Source organism: Chlorocebus sabaeus, chromosome 16, assembly GCF_047675955.1.
Source record: "Chlorocebus sabaeus isolate Y175 chromosome 16, mChlSab1.0.hap1, whole genome shotgun sequence".
NCBI lineage: Eukaryota > Metazoa > Chordata > Mammalia > Primates > Cercopithecidae > Chlorocebus > Chlorocebus sabaeus.
This window is the reverse complement of record NC_132919.1, coordinates 79,237,241-79,252,931: the sequence shown is the minus strand read 5'-3', so window position 1 is coordinate 79,252,931 and position 15,691 is coordinate 79,237,241. Positions and strand designations below refer to the sequence as shown.

Below are 15,691 nucleotides of genomic sequence, written 5' to 3'. Positions count from 1 at the left end.
GGAGTGGTTTGACCATGGCTCACTGCAGCCTCAAGCTCCTAGGCTCAAGGGATCCTCCTGCCTCAGCCTCCCAAGTAGCTGGGTCTATAGAAGTGAGCCACTGTGGCCGGGCACGGTGGCTCACATCTGTAATCCCAGCACTTTGGGAGGCCGAGGCAGGCAGATCACGAAGTCAGAAGATTGAAACCATCCTGGCTAACATGGTGAAACCCCGTCTCTACTAAAAATATAAAAAATTAACCAGGTGTGGTGGCACCCACCTGTAATCCCAACTACTCAGGAGGCTGAGGCAGGAGAATTGCTTGAACCCAGGAGGTGGAGGTTGCAGCGAGCCGAGATCATACTGCTGCACTCCAGCCTGGGCAACAGAGCGAGACTGTCTCAAAAATAATATAAATAAATTAAATAGGAAGTGAGTCACTGCACCCAGCTAATTTTTCTATTTTTTGTAGAGATAGGGATCTCACTATGTTGTCCAGGCTGGTCCTGAACTCCTGGCCTCAAGTGATCCTCCCATCTCAGCCTCCCAAAGCGCTGTTTGAGAGCCACTGCTCCCGGCCGAGTTATGGGTTTTTATTTATTTATTTATTTATTTATTTATTTTGAGATGGAGTTTCACTCTGTCACCCAGACTTGAGTGCAGTGGCATGATCTCAGCTCACTGCAAACTCTGCCTCCCAGGTTCACGCCATTCTCCTGCCTCAGCCTCCCGAGTAGCTGGGACTACAGGTGCCCGCCACCACACCTGGCTAATTTTTTTGTGTTTCTAGTAGAGTCAGGGTTTTACCATGTTAGCCAGGATGGTCTAGATCTTCTGACCTCGTGATCCGCCCACCTCAGCCTCCCAAAATGCTGGGATTACAGGCATGAGCCACCGTGGCCAGCCTGAGTTACGGGTTTTTAAAGGTGCAGAGGCAGAGGTCACAGGCAAAGTCATGAATCAGTACACAGAGGCTGTACACTGGTTTTGGCATAAATAGCAAGGAGATCTTGAAGTTGGGGCCCACGAGTCATAGGTGGATTCAAAGTTTTCTGATTTGGTGTGGAGGCAAAGCTTTGTCTAAAACTTTGGGATCCGCAGGAAAGAATGTTAGCTCTGGGTTTTGGGCATGGCCTCTTCCAGGCCCCTCAGGAAGAAATGTAGGTAAGAGAAGGGCTGTCAGAGGCCAGTCCTCAGCTCCTGCTCATCTGAGGTCTGTGTGCCAGCACACCCCTTTGGTGGGAGTCCCAGTTTCTGGAAAACAACTAAGGGGCACCCGCTAAGATGGCATGGTTCGCGTCCATGGAGACTCTGGAAAACAACTAAGGGGCACCCGCTAAGATGGCGTGGTTCGCGTCCATGGAGACTCTCGGGACTCTGGCTTCCATCTGTTGTCTGAAGCTCCCGTGGCCTTCCTGAGGATTGGCTGCTCATTTGCTTCTCAGGGATGGCTGGGGGCCTGGATTGCCCTTGAAGGAACTCAACATTGTCCTTGCTTCTGTGCTGGGGGAGACCCACAGGCCCCTAAGAGGGGTCCTTGTTTGGTTTCAGGAGCAGCAGGTGCAAAGGCCTTGGGGTGGGAGGGGCGAGATGTGAGGCCACAGCAGTGGGTGAGGGCCAGGCTGCAGAGGGCTTTGGGGACCACGAAGGTGGGCTCTTCAGAGGTCAGGCAGGGTCAGGAAAGGCAGTGAGGAGGCCCCAGACAGCGGCCACTGTGGGTGCTTCCATCTGGAAGATGGGCAGCTGCAGGAGCCTGGCTGTTCAGGGTCACACTTCTCGCCCTGTCCCGGCCCCATCTGCTGGGTGCCCTTCCTTGGAGCCCTTGACGGCACCTGAGCCCCTCCTCCCCATCCCCAGAAACTTTGGTGGTTGTGTCCCCCCTTGGGGCCCAACAATCTCATTAGCGTGACACTGAGACGCCTAATCAGCTCACGAAGCAGCAAGATAAATGCCCGGGGCTGGCACCCTGCGGAGGAAGGCCCGGCACTCATAGCATGGACCCCTGAGACCTGCCCTGCATTTGGTGAGTAGTGGCCAACCTCGCTGTCTTTCCTCGCAGCCACCTCCCCCAGGAAGTCAGTGGGGGTCTGCCCATCGCCCACAGGGCAGGGAGCTGACAGGCTTTTACCACCATGGCTGAGGTCCGGCTCTGCAGAAGCCTACCCACCACCCTGTTATTCAGAGAGGACTCCCAGCCAACCGCCTCCTCTGCTCCCCCATGGTAACCAGTGCTGCTGCCATCCCCAGGCCAGTGATGGTCTGGGAACCTCAGGCCACATGGGCTCAGCTGACCTGAGTGGATGCCAGTCACAGGCTGGGGCGGGCCCAGGCAGTGCAGGCAGTGGTTTCCACATGGATGGCATCTGATGGTTGGAGCTCCATCAGCGCCGAGAGCTGCCCAGGACAGCCCATGTCCTGGGCCTGGGGAAGCAGCTGCATGGGGCCTGTGCTGTCTAGGATATGAGGATTGGGTGCCGTGGGATCTGAGCAGCTGGGACCACCAGGCTCCTGAGTCTTGGTTTTACGCAGGCTGGTGCTGGTCCCGGTCCCGGGGACAGAGGCTGAACCTTACTGAGGGAAGGCGCCATAGCAGGGTCTACCCCAATCTCAGGTGCCCAGCACCCCTTGCAGAGCCCTCCTCCCGGGAATGGGCCACCTGCCCTTGCTTTCTGGTTGCTCCCATGCCTGAAGCTTGGCAAACAACTGGTGGTAGCCCAGGGCTGTAGTCAGGAATCCCAGCGAAAAAGACCAGGGGCAGGAAAGGGGACCCTAAGAGGTGGTCCCTGGGGCATCGAGTGCGGGCAAGCAGCCCCTCCTGTCTGTCATGTGCCTCCTTCCAGAACCTTCTGGCAGCATGTGCGTCTGGCAGCAGCTCGCCGGGAGATTAGGAATCCCCCTCTGCTGTTAATAGGCTTAGGGGAAGCTGAACTGCCCTTGGCCCAGGTCACTGGGGCTTAGGGCATCTGGGGAGAGGCTCTAGGGAGAGGAGGAGGAGAGGTCACCCTGTGCAGTGGTGCAAGGACACTGGCCTTGTCCAGAGCAGCCGAGGCCACTCAGCCACACCGTGCCAGGCAGGTGACCCTGCTCCCCAAGCTGGCTCCAGGAACAGAGGGCCTGGGGATTCCCCAGGAGGGGAGACAGACGCCCAGCACCCTCCCTCCCTGAGCCTCAGCTTGTGCCTCTGTGAAGTGGGGTTGGGAGACACAGGACTTCAGCCCCGAGTCTCTGAGACAGGCCCCTTTCCCAGGGTCACCCTGCCCGGCAACCCTGCCCCCCATTTTGTGGGTGATTTTCCATCAGCACTGCGGAGTGCCTGTCATGGTGCCGAGGGGCTCAGGGATCCCTCCATGAGTGGGTGAAGGGAACTGACAGCACCCCAACCGCAAAGCGCAGACAAGAGGCAGAAAGCAATAAACCCATCAATAAGAATCAGAGGGCAACGGCCCGGGGAGACGCCCACCAGCCCAGAATGAGGGCTAACACGACGCGTGATGAGAAGAAGCAAATCAGAACCTGAGGACACAGGGGTTGCGGGTGGCAGTTCAGGGGAGGCCTCCCTGAGCGGGGACCTGAGATGGAGGGAGCCCACCCCACTAACCATCAGGAAGGGCCATTCGAGGCTCATCTGCAGGGCCGGGCAGGCAGGGGAGGGGCTACTTGGGTCTCATCCCAGTCCCAGCAGGAGCCCCAGAGGACTTTCAACAGAGTAGCAGCTGGGCCAGGTGCGGTGGCTCACGCCTGTAATACCAGCACTTTGGAAGGCTGAGGCGGGTGGATCACGAGGTCAGGAGTTTGAGACCACCCTGGTCAACATGGTGAAACCCCGTCTCTACTAAAAATGCAAAAATGCAAAAATTAGCCAGGCGTGGTGGCAGGCACCTGTAATCCCAACTGCTCGGGAGGCTAAGGCAGGAGAATCACTTCAACCCGGGAGGCGGAGGTTGTAGTGAGCCAAGATCGTGCCACTGCACTCCAGCCCAGGCGACAAGAGCAAAACTCTGTCTTAAAAAACAAACAAACGGCCGGGCGCGGTGGCTCAAGCCTGTAATCCCAGCACTTTGGGAGGCCGAGACGGGCGGATCACGAGGTCAGGAGATCGAGACCATCCTGGCTAACACGGTGAAACCCCGTCTCTACTAAAAAATACAAAAAAAAAAAACTAGCCGGGCGTGGTGGCGGCGCCTGTAGTCCCAGCTACTCGGGAGGCTGAGGCAGGAGAATGGCGTAAACCCGGGAGGCGGAGCTTGCAGTGAGCTGAGATCCGGCCACTGCACTCCACCCTGGGCGACAGAGCCAGACTCCGTCTCAAAAAACAAACAAACAAACAAACAAACAAACAAAGAATAACAGTTGAATGCTCCCCAGTCACGCTCCCCTGGGGTGGGGAATGTGGGGGAAGGGGCAGGAGGTTGTCAGTGCTCACCCACAGGGAGGTGGTGAGGACTCCAGGCTCAGGACCTGCCCCAGGCTGGGAGGCTAGGTTTGCTGTGGATTGTGAGGTGGGTCGAGGGAGGCCAGGATGCAGGGGAGAGGCCGGAGCTGTGTGTGGCCAGCGTTGCTGGGGGGCATCCACTAGGCAAGGGGAATAGGAGTGCGCCAGTGGGCGGTGGGCGGCCTGAGCAGGGCTGGCAGGCTAGCTGCCCCAGGGCAGATTGCAGGGGCTGTCGTCTGGATGACGGTGGGGCTGGCGGGGCTGGGTCTCAGCCCCTCCACCGGTGGGTTGAGACCCCCACAAGGGTTGGAAGCAGGAGGGCTGACTGACACCCGGGCCCGGTCTGTCCCCAGATTGCAGCAGGAGGGAGTCCAGGAGCCAGGGTTGCCACGGTGTCTCCATCAGCCTCGCCATGAACCTGGAGCCGCCCAAGGCTGAGTTCCGGTCAGCCACCAGGGTGGTCGGGGGACCTGTCACCCCCAGGAAAGGACCCCCTAAATTTAAGCAGCGACAAACCAGGCAGTTCAAGAGCAAGCCCCCAAAGAAAGGCGTCCAAGGGTAAGCAGAGTTGGGGGATGGGGCCTCTGAAAGCTGCACAGGAAGGGGAGGCACGGCAGGGCCTTGGGCCACTTTACTGGGTGAGTGATCCCAGCCTCACAGCTGGGGTAGGTAGGGCGGTGCCTGAGGGCCTGAGCAGGGATGGAGGAGGGGGAAGGGGAACTGGGGGCTCCTGTCATCTGCTCCAGATGCTACTGCCAACCATGCTTGAAAATATAGCCACTGCCGGCCAGGCGCCGTGGCTCATATGTGTAATCCCAGCACTTTGGGAGGCTCAGGCGGGCAGATCACCTGAGGTCGCAAGTTTGAGACCAGCTTGACAAACATGGTGAAACCCTGTCTCTACTAAAAATGCAAATTTAGCCAGGTGTGGTGGTGCACGCCTGTAATCCCAGCTACTCGGGAGGCTGAGGCAGGAGAATTGCTTGAATCCGGGAGGCAGAGGTTGCGGTGAGCTGAGATCACACCATTGCACTCCAGCCTGGGCAAAAAGAACAAAACTCCGTCTCAAAAAAACAAAACCACCAGGCGCAGTGGCTCACGCCTGTAATCCCAGCACTTTGGGAGGCTGAGGTGGGCAGATCACGAGGTCAGGAGATCGAGACCATCCTGGCTAACACGGTGAAACGCCATCTCTACTAAAAAATACAAAAAATTAGCCGGGCCTGGTGGCGGGCGCCTGTAGTCCCAGCTATTCGGTAGGCTGAGGAAGGAGAATGGTGTGAACCCAGGAGGTGGAGCTTGCAGTGAGCTGAGATCACACCACTGCACTCCAGCCTGGGCGGCAGAGTGAGACTCTGTCTCAAAAAAAAAAAAAAAAAATACAGCCACTGCCACCCAGGGACAGCCACGGCACAATGCACTGAGGAGTGTCCACTTACACGTGTGTGCACACACAGACATGACACTCTTACGTGTGCACAAACATGCTCATACCACCACATGTGCACACGTGAGGCACACTCACAGACAAGCCACCTTCACAAATCTACACTCAAACCATACACTAACCACGCACCCCCTCTGTACTCCCTCAGGGCACGCACCTGCCCAGCACCCTGGGGCTTGCACCTCCTTTTCTGGGCCTCAGCCCCATGATGCTCGGGGTAGCAGACTCACCGTGGGTCTGTGAAGGACGCCCCCTCAGGCCCACCAAGCCTCAGGAGGTTGGGGAGGAGGCGGGTCTCTGCCCACTGGGCTCCCAGACAAACGCCTCATCTCCTAGGAAGGCTAGAGATGACCTCAGGCCTCAGGCTGACTGAGCCAGGGCTGGGCCCCGCCATGTCCCTGACTGCTCTGTCCTTGCAGGTTTGGGGATGACATCCCTGGAATGGAAGGCCTGGGAACAGGTACGACGGCTGCCAGTGCCAACCTGAGGTCTGCCCAGGTCCCCCCAGGCACACTGAGCACGCCCAGGGCCCAGTGCAGCCCACTTCAGCCCCCACCTCCCCTGCTTTTCACTTAGAGACCCCCAGCCTGTCCATCACTTCTTCCCCCAACACTGAGCACCAGATCCACTGGATCTGGAAGGTGAGGCTGTTCCCATTTGGGACACTTGCACCAGGTGAGGGGAGGGGTCTGGGAAAGAACAGAACCCCTTGCTGCCTCCACCCCTTCAGCAAGCCCCACCCTCCTCTGGTTCCCTCCCCTGGACCTGCCGCACCCTCCTTCCCCTACAGCCAGTGTGTCCCCAGAGGAGGGCCCCACGCCAGGGTCTGCACGCCCCCACTCAGCACACTGTAGGGCTACACCTGGGCTGTGGGAAACAGGGCCACAGGGGTGGGGGTCCCTGGGCCATGGGATCCTCTCTGATCCAGGCCCCTTTCTCCCACAGACATCACGGTCATCTGCCCTTGGGAGGCCTTCAACCACCTGGAGCTGCACGAGCTGGCCCAATATGGCATCATCTAGCACCAGGCCCTGCTGAGGTCCAGACCCTCCCCCTCCTGCCCTCTCTGCTCTAAACCCTGCTCAGGATTCCTGTTGAGAAGTCTCCCTAGCCCAGATGGCACCTGGACACCAGTGTGGGATTGTGACCTCAGGTCCCCCCCTACATATTAATACCAGTCACCAGGAGCCCACCACCTCCCTCCAGGACGCCCCCTCAGGGGCTGGCCAGGCCCTGCTCAACACTGGGCCCACCCCTCAGTCCTGCCCGCAGAGAGGCTTGGCGAGTCTCCCCTCCCAGGGAGAACGGGAAGTGGACCCCAGCCCGGGAGCCTGCTGGACCCCAGGTCATCCCCTCCTCCCAGCTGGAAAGCCAGGGCAGGGTCTCCCCAGAGTGCCTCTGCACCCCAGCCCCGTCCTGCCTCTATGGGGGTGCAGAGAAGCTCCCCCTCTCTGCATCCTTTCCCAGGCGGGTGCCCTTGGTTTGGAAACGCTGGGTAGCAGGTCTCCAAGCGTGTACAGTGAGCAGATGAGGCTCCACACTCATCACACCAGGGGGCCATCCTTCTCAATACAGCCCACCCTTGCAGTCCCTATTTCAAAATAAAATTAGCGTGCCCTCGCCTGTCTGTGGCATATTTGTGCATGGGACAGGGCCTGTGGTGGGGTCGCTTGGGCAGGAGCACATGGGTGAAGGGGTGGGCAGTGGGCTGTGGGGCAGGAGAGGCTGGCCTGACTGAGCGGGAAGACAGCCCTTGGGCTCACACCCTCACTGAGCGTTGCTGGTGGCCCTGAGACACGCAATGTCAGGCCATGGCTGGGTCAAGGCAGAAGGCCTTGGTGCACACCCAGGGGCCACAGTCGATGAAGCATGCACGTGGCTGGAGCAGGCCTCACAGAGAAGGTGAGATGGGACATGGCTCATGCCACATGCCGTGAGGCTAGAGCTCCTACTCCCACCTCACAAGAGAGAAACTGAGGCACAGTGACACTAGCAACTCCCCCAGAGCACCCAGCCAGCTTGTCCTTAGACAGCGCCCACTAAAACTGGCTGTAGCTGGGCATAGTGGCTCATGCCTATAATCTCAGCACTTTAGGAGACCAAGGTGGGAGGATCACTGCAGCCCAGGAGTTCAAGACCAGCCTGGGCAACATAGCAAGACCCTGTCTGTATTTGAAAATAACAATACTGAGGCTGGGCACTGTGGCTCACACCTGTAATCCCAGCACTTTGGGAGGCCAAAGTGGGCAGATCATTTGAGCTCAGGAGTTCAAGACCAGCCTGACCAACATGGAGGAACCATCTCTACTAAAAATACAAATTAGCCAGGCATGGTGGCTCATGCCTGTAATCCCAGCTACTTGGGAAGCTAAGGCAGGAGAATCGCTTGAACCAGGAGGCAGAGGGTGTGGTGAGCCAAGATCACACCATTGCACTTCAGCCTGGGCAACAAGAGCAAAACTCCATCTCAAAAAAAAAAAAAATTTGGGCGTGGTGGCAGGCACCTGTAGTTCTAGCTACTCAGGAGGCTAAAGTGGGAGGATTGCTTGAGCTAAGGAGGCAGAGGCTGCAGTGAGCTGAGACCCTACCACTGCACTTCAGCCTAGGTGACAGAGTGAGACCCTGTCTCAAAACAAAACAACAAAAACAAAACATGCCCATTTGTGACCAAGATCCCACTCCTGACACCACATCCAGGGGAAGCAAGAGCTCTGCAAGCTGGCCCAGCAGCAGGCGCCCTCACAGTAGCCCCCTGTTCATATGGACCAGTCCATTCACGGAAAGGGCCAGATCTGACTCTGGACAGACCCTCTGGGATTCCACTTACGGTGAAAGCCCAAAACAGGCCCCGCTGGCCCTGGCAATGAAGTCAGAGCAGGGCTGACTTGCGGTTGAGCGCGCCGGCAGGGGCTGGAACTCCCTGCTCCGACCTGTGGTGGATTCACAGGCTTAGATGGGTAAGAATTCCCCACGCTGCCTCGAAGACTGGTGTCTTTACTGTGTGAATGATACACCCCAATAAAACATTTACTCTCTCCTCAAAAATGCACTCGGCAGGGAGAGGCCTGGACCTTAGCTCCACCACCACGAGCCCAGAAGGGGTGGAGGCCCCAGGGGAGGGAGGTGCCAGGAGGTGGGAACTGTGCGGCTGGGGTGGGAGTGGGGGTTCGGAGATGAGGGTCAGCTCCAGGATTTCCTCCGGCCCCTCGTGCTCCTCACGCCAACCCCGTGGGTTTGCCGGGCGCCCTCCGTTGGGAGCTGGCGTGGGGGACGCAAAGCGCGCGGCGTGGGCAAGCTAGGGAGGTCCCACGGCGAAGTCTCCGGAAGCCCGAGCGAAATCAGACGGCAGCGGCGGCGCAGGCAGCGCGTTTTAGCCGGACGGGGGTGCCCCCTGTATCCCTGTGCGTGGCAGCCTCGGACTCCAGGGCATGCGCTCAGCCCCGGGCGGGGTCGGCAGCCGGCGGGGCGCCGGGGCCGGGGCTCTGGGGGCCAGCGCGGTCCTCCCCGCGCGCTCCGGGGCCCGACGCCGCGCCCCTGCGGGCAGCGAGTACCCGGAGCAGCCGGGCGACCAGCAGGAGCTCTGCGCCCTGCAGCAGCACCACCGCGATTGCGTAGCCGCCCGAGGCCGCCAGGTTTGCGCGCAGCCACCGCCGGAGCGGCGGGCCGCAGCCCTCCAGGTGCACCACTCTCTGAGCTGCGTCCGCATCCAGGCCCAGGACCCCGAAGCCGCACTGGTCGTTGACAGAGGCTCCATCTTCTCGGGGGTCGATGCAGCAGGAGGCAGGAAGGCTGCAGGCCTGCACCCCGGGGGAGCTGCAGTTAAAGTACCTGCAAAGGGCACGGAGGCGTCAGTTCTGGCGGGGAGGGCCCGCTCTTCTGGGACCAGGCACAGAAGCGAATGTTGCCTACCCACCTTCACCCTTCCATGGCCACACAGGCACATGCACACACGTGCATACATCCGCATATTCGCACACGCGCCTGCACACACGGACACACACAGCACCTGGCTCTCTATAGGGTATCCCTGTGCATGGCAGTCCTCTGCACTTGCAGGTAGGGGTGGTGGCTGTGTTGACTAGCAGGAGGATATTTAATGAGACGGTTGAAGGGGAAACAGACAAGCATTGATGAGAGGACCTCCCTCCGCAGAGGCTGCTGAGTTCATTGAGAAGGTAGAGTTGGAGCGGGGGAGGGTGGATGAAACTCTGGCAGAGGCTTCTGGAATGGTCCACAGGTCTTACTGGGAAGAGCAAGGGCTTGAGAGGCAGTACCCGGCAGTGACAGAACGCAGGGGCAGGGGAGGAGCTCCCAGGGTGGCTGGGGAGTGTTGATCTCATCACAGCCCAGGTCAGGCAGTCCCCAGGTGCCCTAGGCATCCACTGGTGTCCGGGGCTCTGCACGCAGGCCCAGCAGACCCGCAGGCTCATCCTCATGCCCTCTCCACTCTAGAAGAGTGTTTTCCACTTAGGCAGGGGAGGGGGTCGAGGCCAGCAGCAGAGGTGGCATCACGACACTCTAGGGGGGCTGCCACCAACCCAGTCACATGTGGCCAAAAAGCAACCTATGTGGTGCTTCGCAGAGTCTGGAAGGACCCCACCTGTTAGCCACTGCTAGGTCCCAATGGCCAGTTTTCAGGGTCGCCTATGACTTCATCTGTTGTGTTCAGCTGCCCCTGATACCTGCACCAAGAAGGCCTGGGGGACAGAGTGCATATCCTCTGTCCTGGGTGTGGCATGGAGAGTACGTGCTGCTCAGGGTGTGCATGCGCTGAGGATAGCTAATGAAACAGACAGCTACCCTCCCTGCAGTGAGCCGAGATCGAGCCACTGCACTCCAGCCTGGACAACAGAGCGAGACTCCATCAAAAAACAAAAACAAAAACGAAAACAGACAGCTACTCTCAAGCAGAACATAAGAAAATCCTGCACTGGATCCTAAATGGACAGTGTTTAATCACACTCACAGTGGAGGGAAACTGTGGAGTCAGATTCCAGAATAATGTCCGGAATTCATCTAAGAGTCATTTTCTTTCTTTCTTTTTTTTTTTCGAGACGGAGTCTAGCTTTGTCACCCAGGCTGGAGTGCAGTGGCATGATCTTGGCTCACTGCGAGCTCCGCCTCCCAGGTTCACGCCATTCTCCTGCCTCAGCCTCCCGAGTAGCTAGGACTACAGGCACCCACCACCACGCCCAGCTAATTTTTATATTTTTTAGTAGAGATGGGGTTTCACCGTGTTAGCCAGGATGGTCCCAATCTCCTGACCTCGTGATCCGCCCGCCTCAGCCTCCCAAAGTGCTGAGATTATAGGTGTGAGTCACCATGCCCGGCCTTTTTTTTTTTTTTTTGAGATGGAGAATCGCTCTGTCGCCTATGCTGGAGTGCAGTGGTGCGGTTTTGGCTGCAACCACCACCTCCTGGGTTCAAGTGATTCTCCTGCCTCAGCCTCCTGAGTAGCTGGGATTACAGGTGCCTGCCACCACTCCTGGCTAATTTTTGTGTTTTTAGTAGAGAGGGGGCTTCACCATGTTGGCCAGGCTGGTCTTGAACTCCTGACCTCAGGTGATCCGCCTGCCTTGGCCTCCCAAAGTGCTGGGATTACAGGTGTGAGCCATCGTGCCCAGCAGAAAAATGACTTTCTAAGTCTGCGGGTTCAGCTTCTCCACTAAGATCCTGGGTAGTCTTCCTGGCCCTGGCAGGGGAACAGAAACACACTGGAGGCTGTGGGGGCCGCAGGGCTGATTGGGGCCCTGAGCCCAAGGAACAAGGAGAGGCAAGCACCCCTGTACCTTGTGCGCATGACATGTGTGTGTATGAACATGTTTCAGTTTGAGTGTGTGCCTGAGTGTGAGGCTGTTTTGTGTGTGCACATGAGAACATGTTCATGTCAGTGTAGAGGAGTGTGTAGGTGTGTGTCCACACGTGTGAAACCTGTGAGCACGAGACGTGTCAGTGTGGATATGTGGGTACATGTAGGTATGCGTGTGCATGCATGTGGGCATGCACGAATTGAGTGTGTACATGTGAGTGACTGTGCGTACACACACGAGGGTGTGTGGCCTCTGGGATCCTGTGGCAGGCCTGTCCCTCGCCCACTCCAAGACTCACAGGTTCTGCTGCCAGTCCTGGTAGGAGGCAGCCCCGCAGCACTTCAGCCCGAGCTGGACTTGGTCGAGAAGGAAGCGCAGGTCTGCGTCGTCCTGGTAGTGAACGATGGCTACACGCAGGGTGTGCTCCAGGCTGTCTTGCAGCGGGCCCCAGAGGGCCACCACCAGGGCCCCCGCCAGGGCCTCAAGCACCAGGAAGGCAAGGATGCCCCCGGAGAAGCCACGTAACAGGCAGGTGTTCTCACAGAGGGCGCCCAGGCAGCCAGCCAGGCTCACTGTGCTGACTACCAGCCCCCCCAGTGCCAGCCCCAGCATGGGGTCTGCGGGCAGGGGCCCCCGCAGATCACTTCCCAGAGACCCCTTGACAGCCAGGCCCCAGAGCCCAATGGCCAGGGCCAGCAGCCCCAGCAGGGAGAAGAGGAAGTTGGAGAAGAAGATCAGATACTTGATACAGCTGCTCCCTGTGGACAGGGAAGGGGCTGGTCCTTTCCCGGGGGTGCCCCTCAAGGCCTGGCGCTTGGTCTCCGGGGGACAGCAGCTGCAGCCCCAGGCGTCCGCCTGGTCCTCCCAGGGCACTGGATCTAGACAGCCTGCGGTGGGTGGACTGTGCACAGAGAGGGTCTTCTGGCCTGCAGTTTCCTGCAGAGGGAAGAGTAACAGGGTGAGGCCGCAGTCACCCAGACTCTGTGACAACTGGTGAGGGGTCAGGGAAGAGCTCAGTGGCAGAGCCTTCAAGGGATGGGAGGATGCCGGATGGCGGAGGGCAGAACTGGAGCTCAGAGATGTGGACAGCCAGGGGCAGGGGGCCCTCAGGGCCGTCCTGCATGGCTGGGCAGCAGAAGAGACCATGAGGGCCCCAACTCTGCTGCCTACTGGTGTGTGGGCTCCCACCTTTAGAACAGGGTGATGAGCAGACCCTGAAAGGCTGTGGTGAAGACCAGGCAGGGTGGCGCTCAGTGAACACACCCACTCTCTCCCGGTCCTATGTGTGGGTGGCTGCGGCCTCCCCGGGTCAGGGCCACCCTGGCTTTCCTGCAGTGCACAGGCAGGGCTGCTTCCCCAGCGTTTGAAACAGTGTCTGTCTGGATCAGTCTGTATGTGCCTGCAGCATGGACCTTGTGTAAAGGGGCTTCCTCACCAGCCAGAGGGGCTGGCCCACATGGCTCCCCTTTCCCTTCCCCTCGGAAACCAGTCCTCACATCCCAGCACCCCTTCATTCAGCCCCACCAACAGCCCACACCGAGTGTGGACATGGCACTGAGCCCTGCTGCCAAGGACAGGACAGTCCCCTGCCCAACAGGCTCCCAGGACAGGGAGGAGGGTGCCCAGGAGCTCAGGGAGACCATCTGAGGGCTTGCAGGAAAGGCCTGCTGGTCTCTCTCTGTGGGGAAAGAGGCAGCCCTGCAAGTGCCCAGTTCTGCCGGGAACAGAGGTTTTTTAAAAAGAAGAATAAGGAGCCATGGCTGGGCTGGACACTGTGGCTCACGCCTGTAATCCCAACACTTTGGGAGACTGAGGCGGGTGGGTCACCTGAGGTCAGGAATTCAAGACCAGCCTGACCAACACGGAGAAACCTCATCTCTACTTAAAAAAAAAAAAAAAAAAAATTAGCCGGGCGCAGTGGCACACGCCTGTAATCCCAGCTACTCGGGAGGCTGAGGCAGGAGAATTGCTTGAACCCAGGAGGCAGAGGTTGCGTGAGCAGAGATCGCACAACTGCACTTCAGCATGGGTGACAGAGCAGGACTCTATCTGAAAAAAATAAATAAATAAAAATAAAAAGAAGCCATGGCTGTGTGCTGGGCAAGGATCCCATCCCGACCCAGTTTCACCAGGAAGAAGCTGATTGCAGCCTCAGACTCCCGGGCTCAAGCCATCCGTCCTCTTCAGCCTCCTGAGTAGCTGGGACTATAAGCACTGCCACCATGTCCCGGTAATTTTTTAAAATTATTTTTTGTAGGTCGGGCATGGTGGCTCATGCCTGTAATCCCAGCACTTTAGGAGGCCAAGGCGGGTGGATCACGAGGTCAGGAGATCGAGACCATCCTGGCCAACATGGTAAAAACCCGTCTCTACTAAAAAAATCAGCTGGGTGTGGTGGTGTGTGCCTGTAATCCCAGCTACTCTGGAGGCTGAAGCATGTGAATTGCTTGAACCCAGGAGGTGGACATTGCAGTGAGCCAAGGTTGTGCCACTGTACTCCAGCCTGGTGACAGAGCGAGACTCCATCTAAAATAGATATAGAGAGAACATTTTTTGTAGAGACAGGGTCTCGCTACATTGCCTAGGCTGGTCCTGAACTCCTGGGCTCATGCAATCCTCCCTCCTCAGTCTTCCAGAGTGCTGGGATTACAGGGGTGAGCCACCGTGCCCGGCCCCAGAGGAGGGTTATTTATCACCCCCAAGACCTCAACAAGTCACTTGAAGCAAAAGGACAGGCTGTCAGTGCCTGGTTGGCCAGACTGGGGCTGCTGGAGGCCAGAAGCCGTTGGAGGCTGGCTGCAAGGGACGTTTGCCTTCACCCCCTCCTGCACCCTGAGCCAAAGGTTGCCCCCAAGGCCCTTAGGGAGACCTGGCAGATCCCCTTGACCAGAGGCCAGCATGGGGCTGAGAGAACTGTAGCAGTGGGGAAGCGGGAGGGGGCTGCCTAGAACCACCCCCCAACCCAATCTCAGCATCGAGGTGTGGGGTGGCACCGGGGCGGGGGTGGGTGTGAACCCAGCCCAGGGACTTCCCTTGGGACCTCAGGGCTGGGGACATCTCCAGCCTCAGGGCAAGGCCACTTGACACTGCTCACCTCGGACAGTAAGGGGCTCCTCTCCCCTTCCTCCATCCTTGATGCTGGAACACAAAGCCCCCAGCACAGGCGCCAGGAGAGGTTCGCTGGCTCCTCTGTGGCTGGGCTGCTGGGCTGGTCCTGACCGTGGCCCTGGGCTGGTCTATGAACGGTGCAGCCCTGGGCATGGAAATGGAGGAGCTGTGAGCCCCACCCAGATGCCGGAGTCACAGTTGAGTCATGTGAAGAATCACATTTTAGAGCTTAAGGCGGCCTCTGCTTGTGGAGACACATTTCTCCCCAGCCCTGGCTCTGTGGATCCCTTAAGCTCTGTGCAGATGCCATGTTTGGGGGCCAGTCTTGTGGCTATCACTGCAGGGCCCCCAGGCGGACTTCAGCTCTGCAGGGTCAGCAGCTGCTCCATCAGCTCCCAACCAGGGAATCAGACCCCAGCAAATTGGTTCACAACCCCAATCCCAAGAGACCCATCAGCAGCCCCAGTGCCAATCTATCCTCTGGGTTTGTTCACTGCACGAATGAAGCAGCATCCACCCACCAGATCACCTCCTTCCTGGTTTTTGTTTTTGTTTTTGAGACTGAGTTTTGCTCTTGTTGCCCAGGCTAGAGTGCAATGGCGTGATCTCGACTCACTGCAACCTCTGCCTCCCGGGTTTAAGTGATTCTTCTGCCTCAGCCTCCCTAGTAGCTGGGATTACAGGCATGTGCCACTGCACCCAGCTAATTTTCTGTATTTTTAGTAGAGATGGGTTTCTCCATGTTGGTCAGGCTGGTCTTGAACTCCCAACCTCAGGTGATCCGCCCACCTTGGCCTCCCAAAGTGCTGGGATTACAGGCACCGTGCCCAGCCCTCCTTCCTGGTTTTAAGGTACTGGGCTTGGGGCTCCCCCACTCCCTGAGCCTCTCAGGAGCAGGAATGTGCTGTGGTCAC

The 15,691-nt window shown here is 58.5% G+C and overlaps 2 protein-coding genes across 2 annotated transcripts; one reads left to right on the top strand and one right to left on the bottom strand.

The window, feature by feature from the left end:
- Window positions 1-4,824: 4,824 nt before the first annotated feature.
- On the top strand, window positions 4,825-7,010 carry PDE6G (phosphodiesterase 6G). The gene is made up of 3 exons (XM_008013253.3): window positions 4,825-4,970; window positions 6,279-6,319; window positions 6,805-7,010. Exons 1-3 carry the CDS (start codon window positions 4,825-4,827, stop codon window positions 6,879-6,881), a joined length of 264 nt encoding a protein of 87 aa, XP_008011444.2. The 3' UTR covers window positions 6,882-7,010.
- Window positions 7,011-8,837: 1,827 nt separating this feature from the next.
- Window positions 8,838-14,911, bottom strand: TSPAN10 (tetraspanin 10). Its single transcript, XM_008013251.3, has 3 exons — window positions 14,764-14,911; window positions 11,968-12,605; window positions 8,838-9,687 (listed from the first exon to the last, which is right to left on the bottom strand). The coding sequence occupies exons 1-3, from the start codon at window positions 14,797-14,799 to the stop codon at window positions 9,294-9,296; spliced, it is 1,068 nt and encodes a 355-aa protein (XP_008011442.3). The 5' UTR covers window positions 14,800-14,911; the 3' UTR covers window positions 8,838-9,293.
- Between the last annotated feature and the right edge of the window lie 780 nt (window positions 14,912-15,691).

What these genes read in the sequence shown, in the direction of transcription:
- PDE6G (XM_008013253.3), top strand. Translation starts at nt 4,825, where the DNA reads ATGAACCTGGAGCCGCCCAAGGCTGAGTTCCGGTCAGCCACCAGGGTG. An exon ending in CCAAAGAAAGGCGTCCAAGG is followed by an intron (nt 4,971 to 6,278) that starts GTAAGCAGAGTT and finishes CTGTCCTTGCAG; the next exon opens with GTTTGGGGATGACATCCCTG. An exon ending in AATGGAAGGCCTGGGAACAG is followed by an intron (nt 6,320 to 6,804) that starts GTACGACGGCTG and finishes TTTCTCCCACAG; the next exon opens with ACATCACGGTCATCTGCCCT.
- TSPAN10 (XM_008013251.3), bottom strand. Translation starts at nt 14,799, where the DNA reads ATGGAGGAAGGGGAGAGGAGCCCCTTACTGTCCGAG. An exon ending in GGAGCCCCTTACTGTCCGAG is followed by an intron (nt 12,606 to 14,763) that starts GTGAGCAGTGTC and finishes TTCCCTCTGCAG; the next exon opens with GAAACTGCAGGCCAGAAGAC. An exon ending in CAGGACTGGCAGCAGAACCT is followed by an intron (nt 9,688 to 11,967) that starts GTGAGTCTTGGA and finishes TGCCCTTTGCAG; the next exon opens with GTACTTTAACTGCAGCTCCC.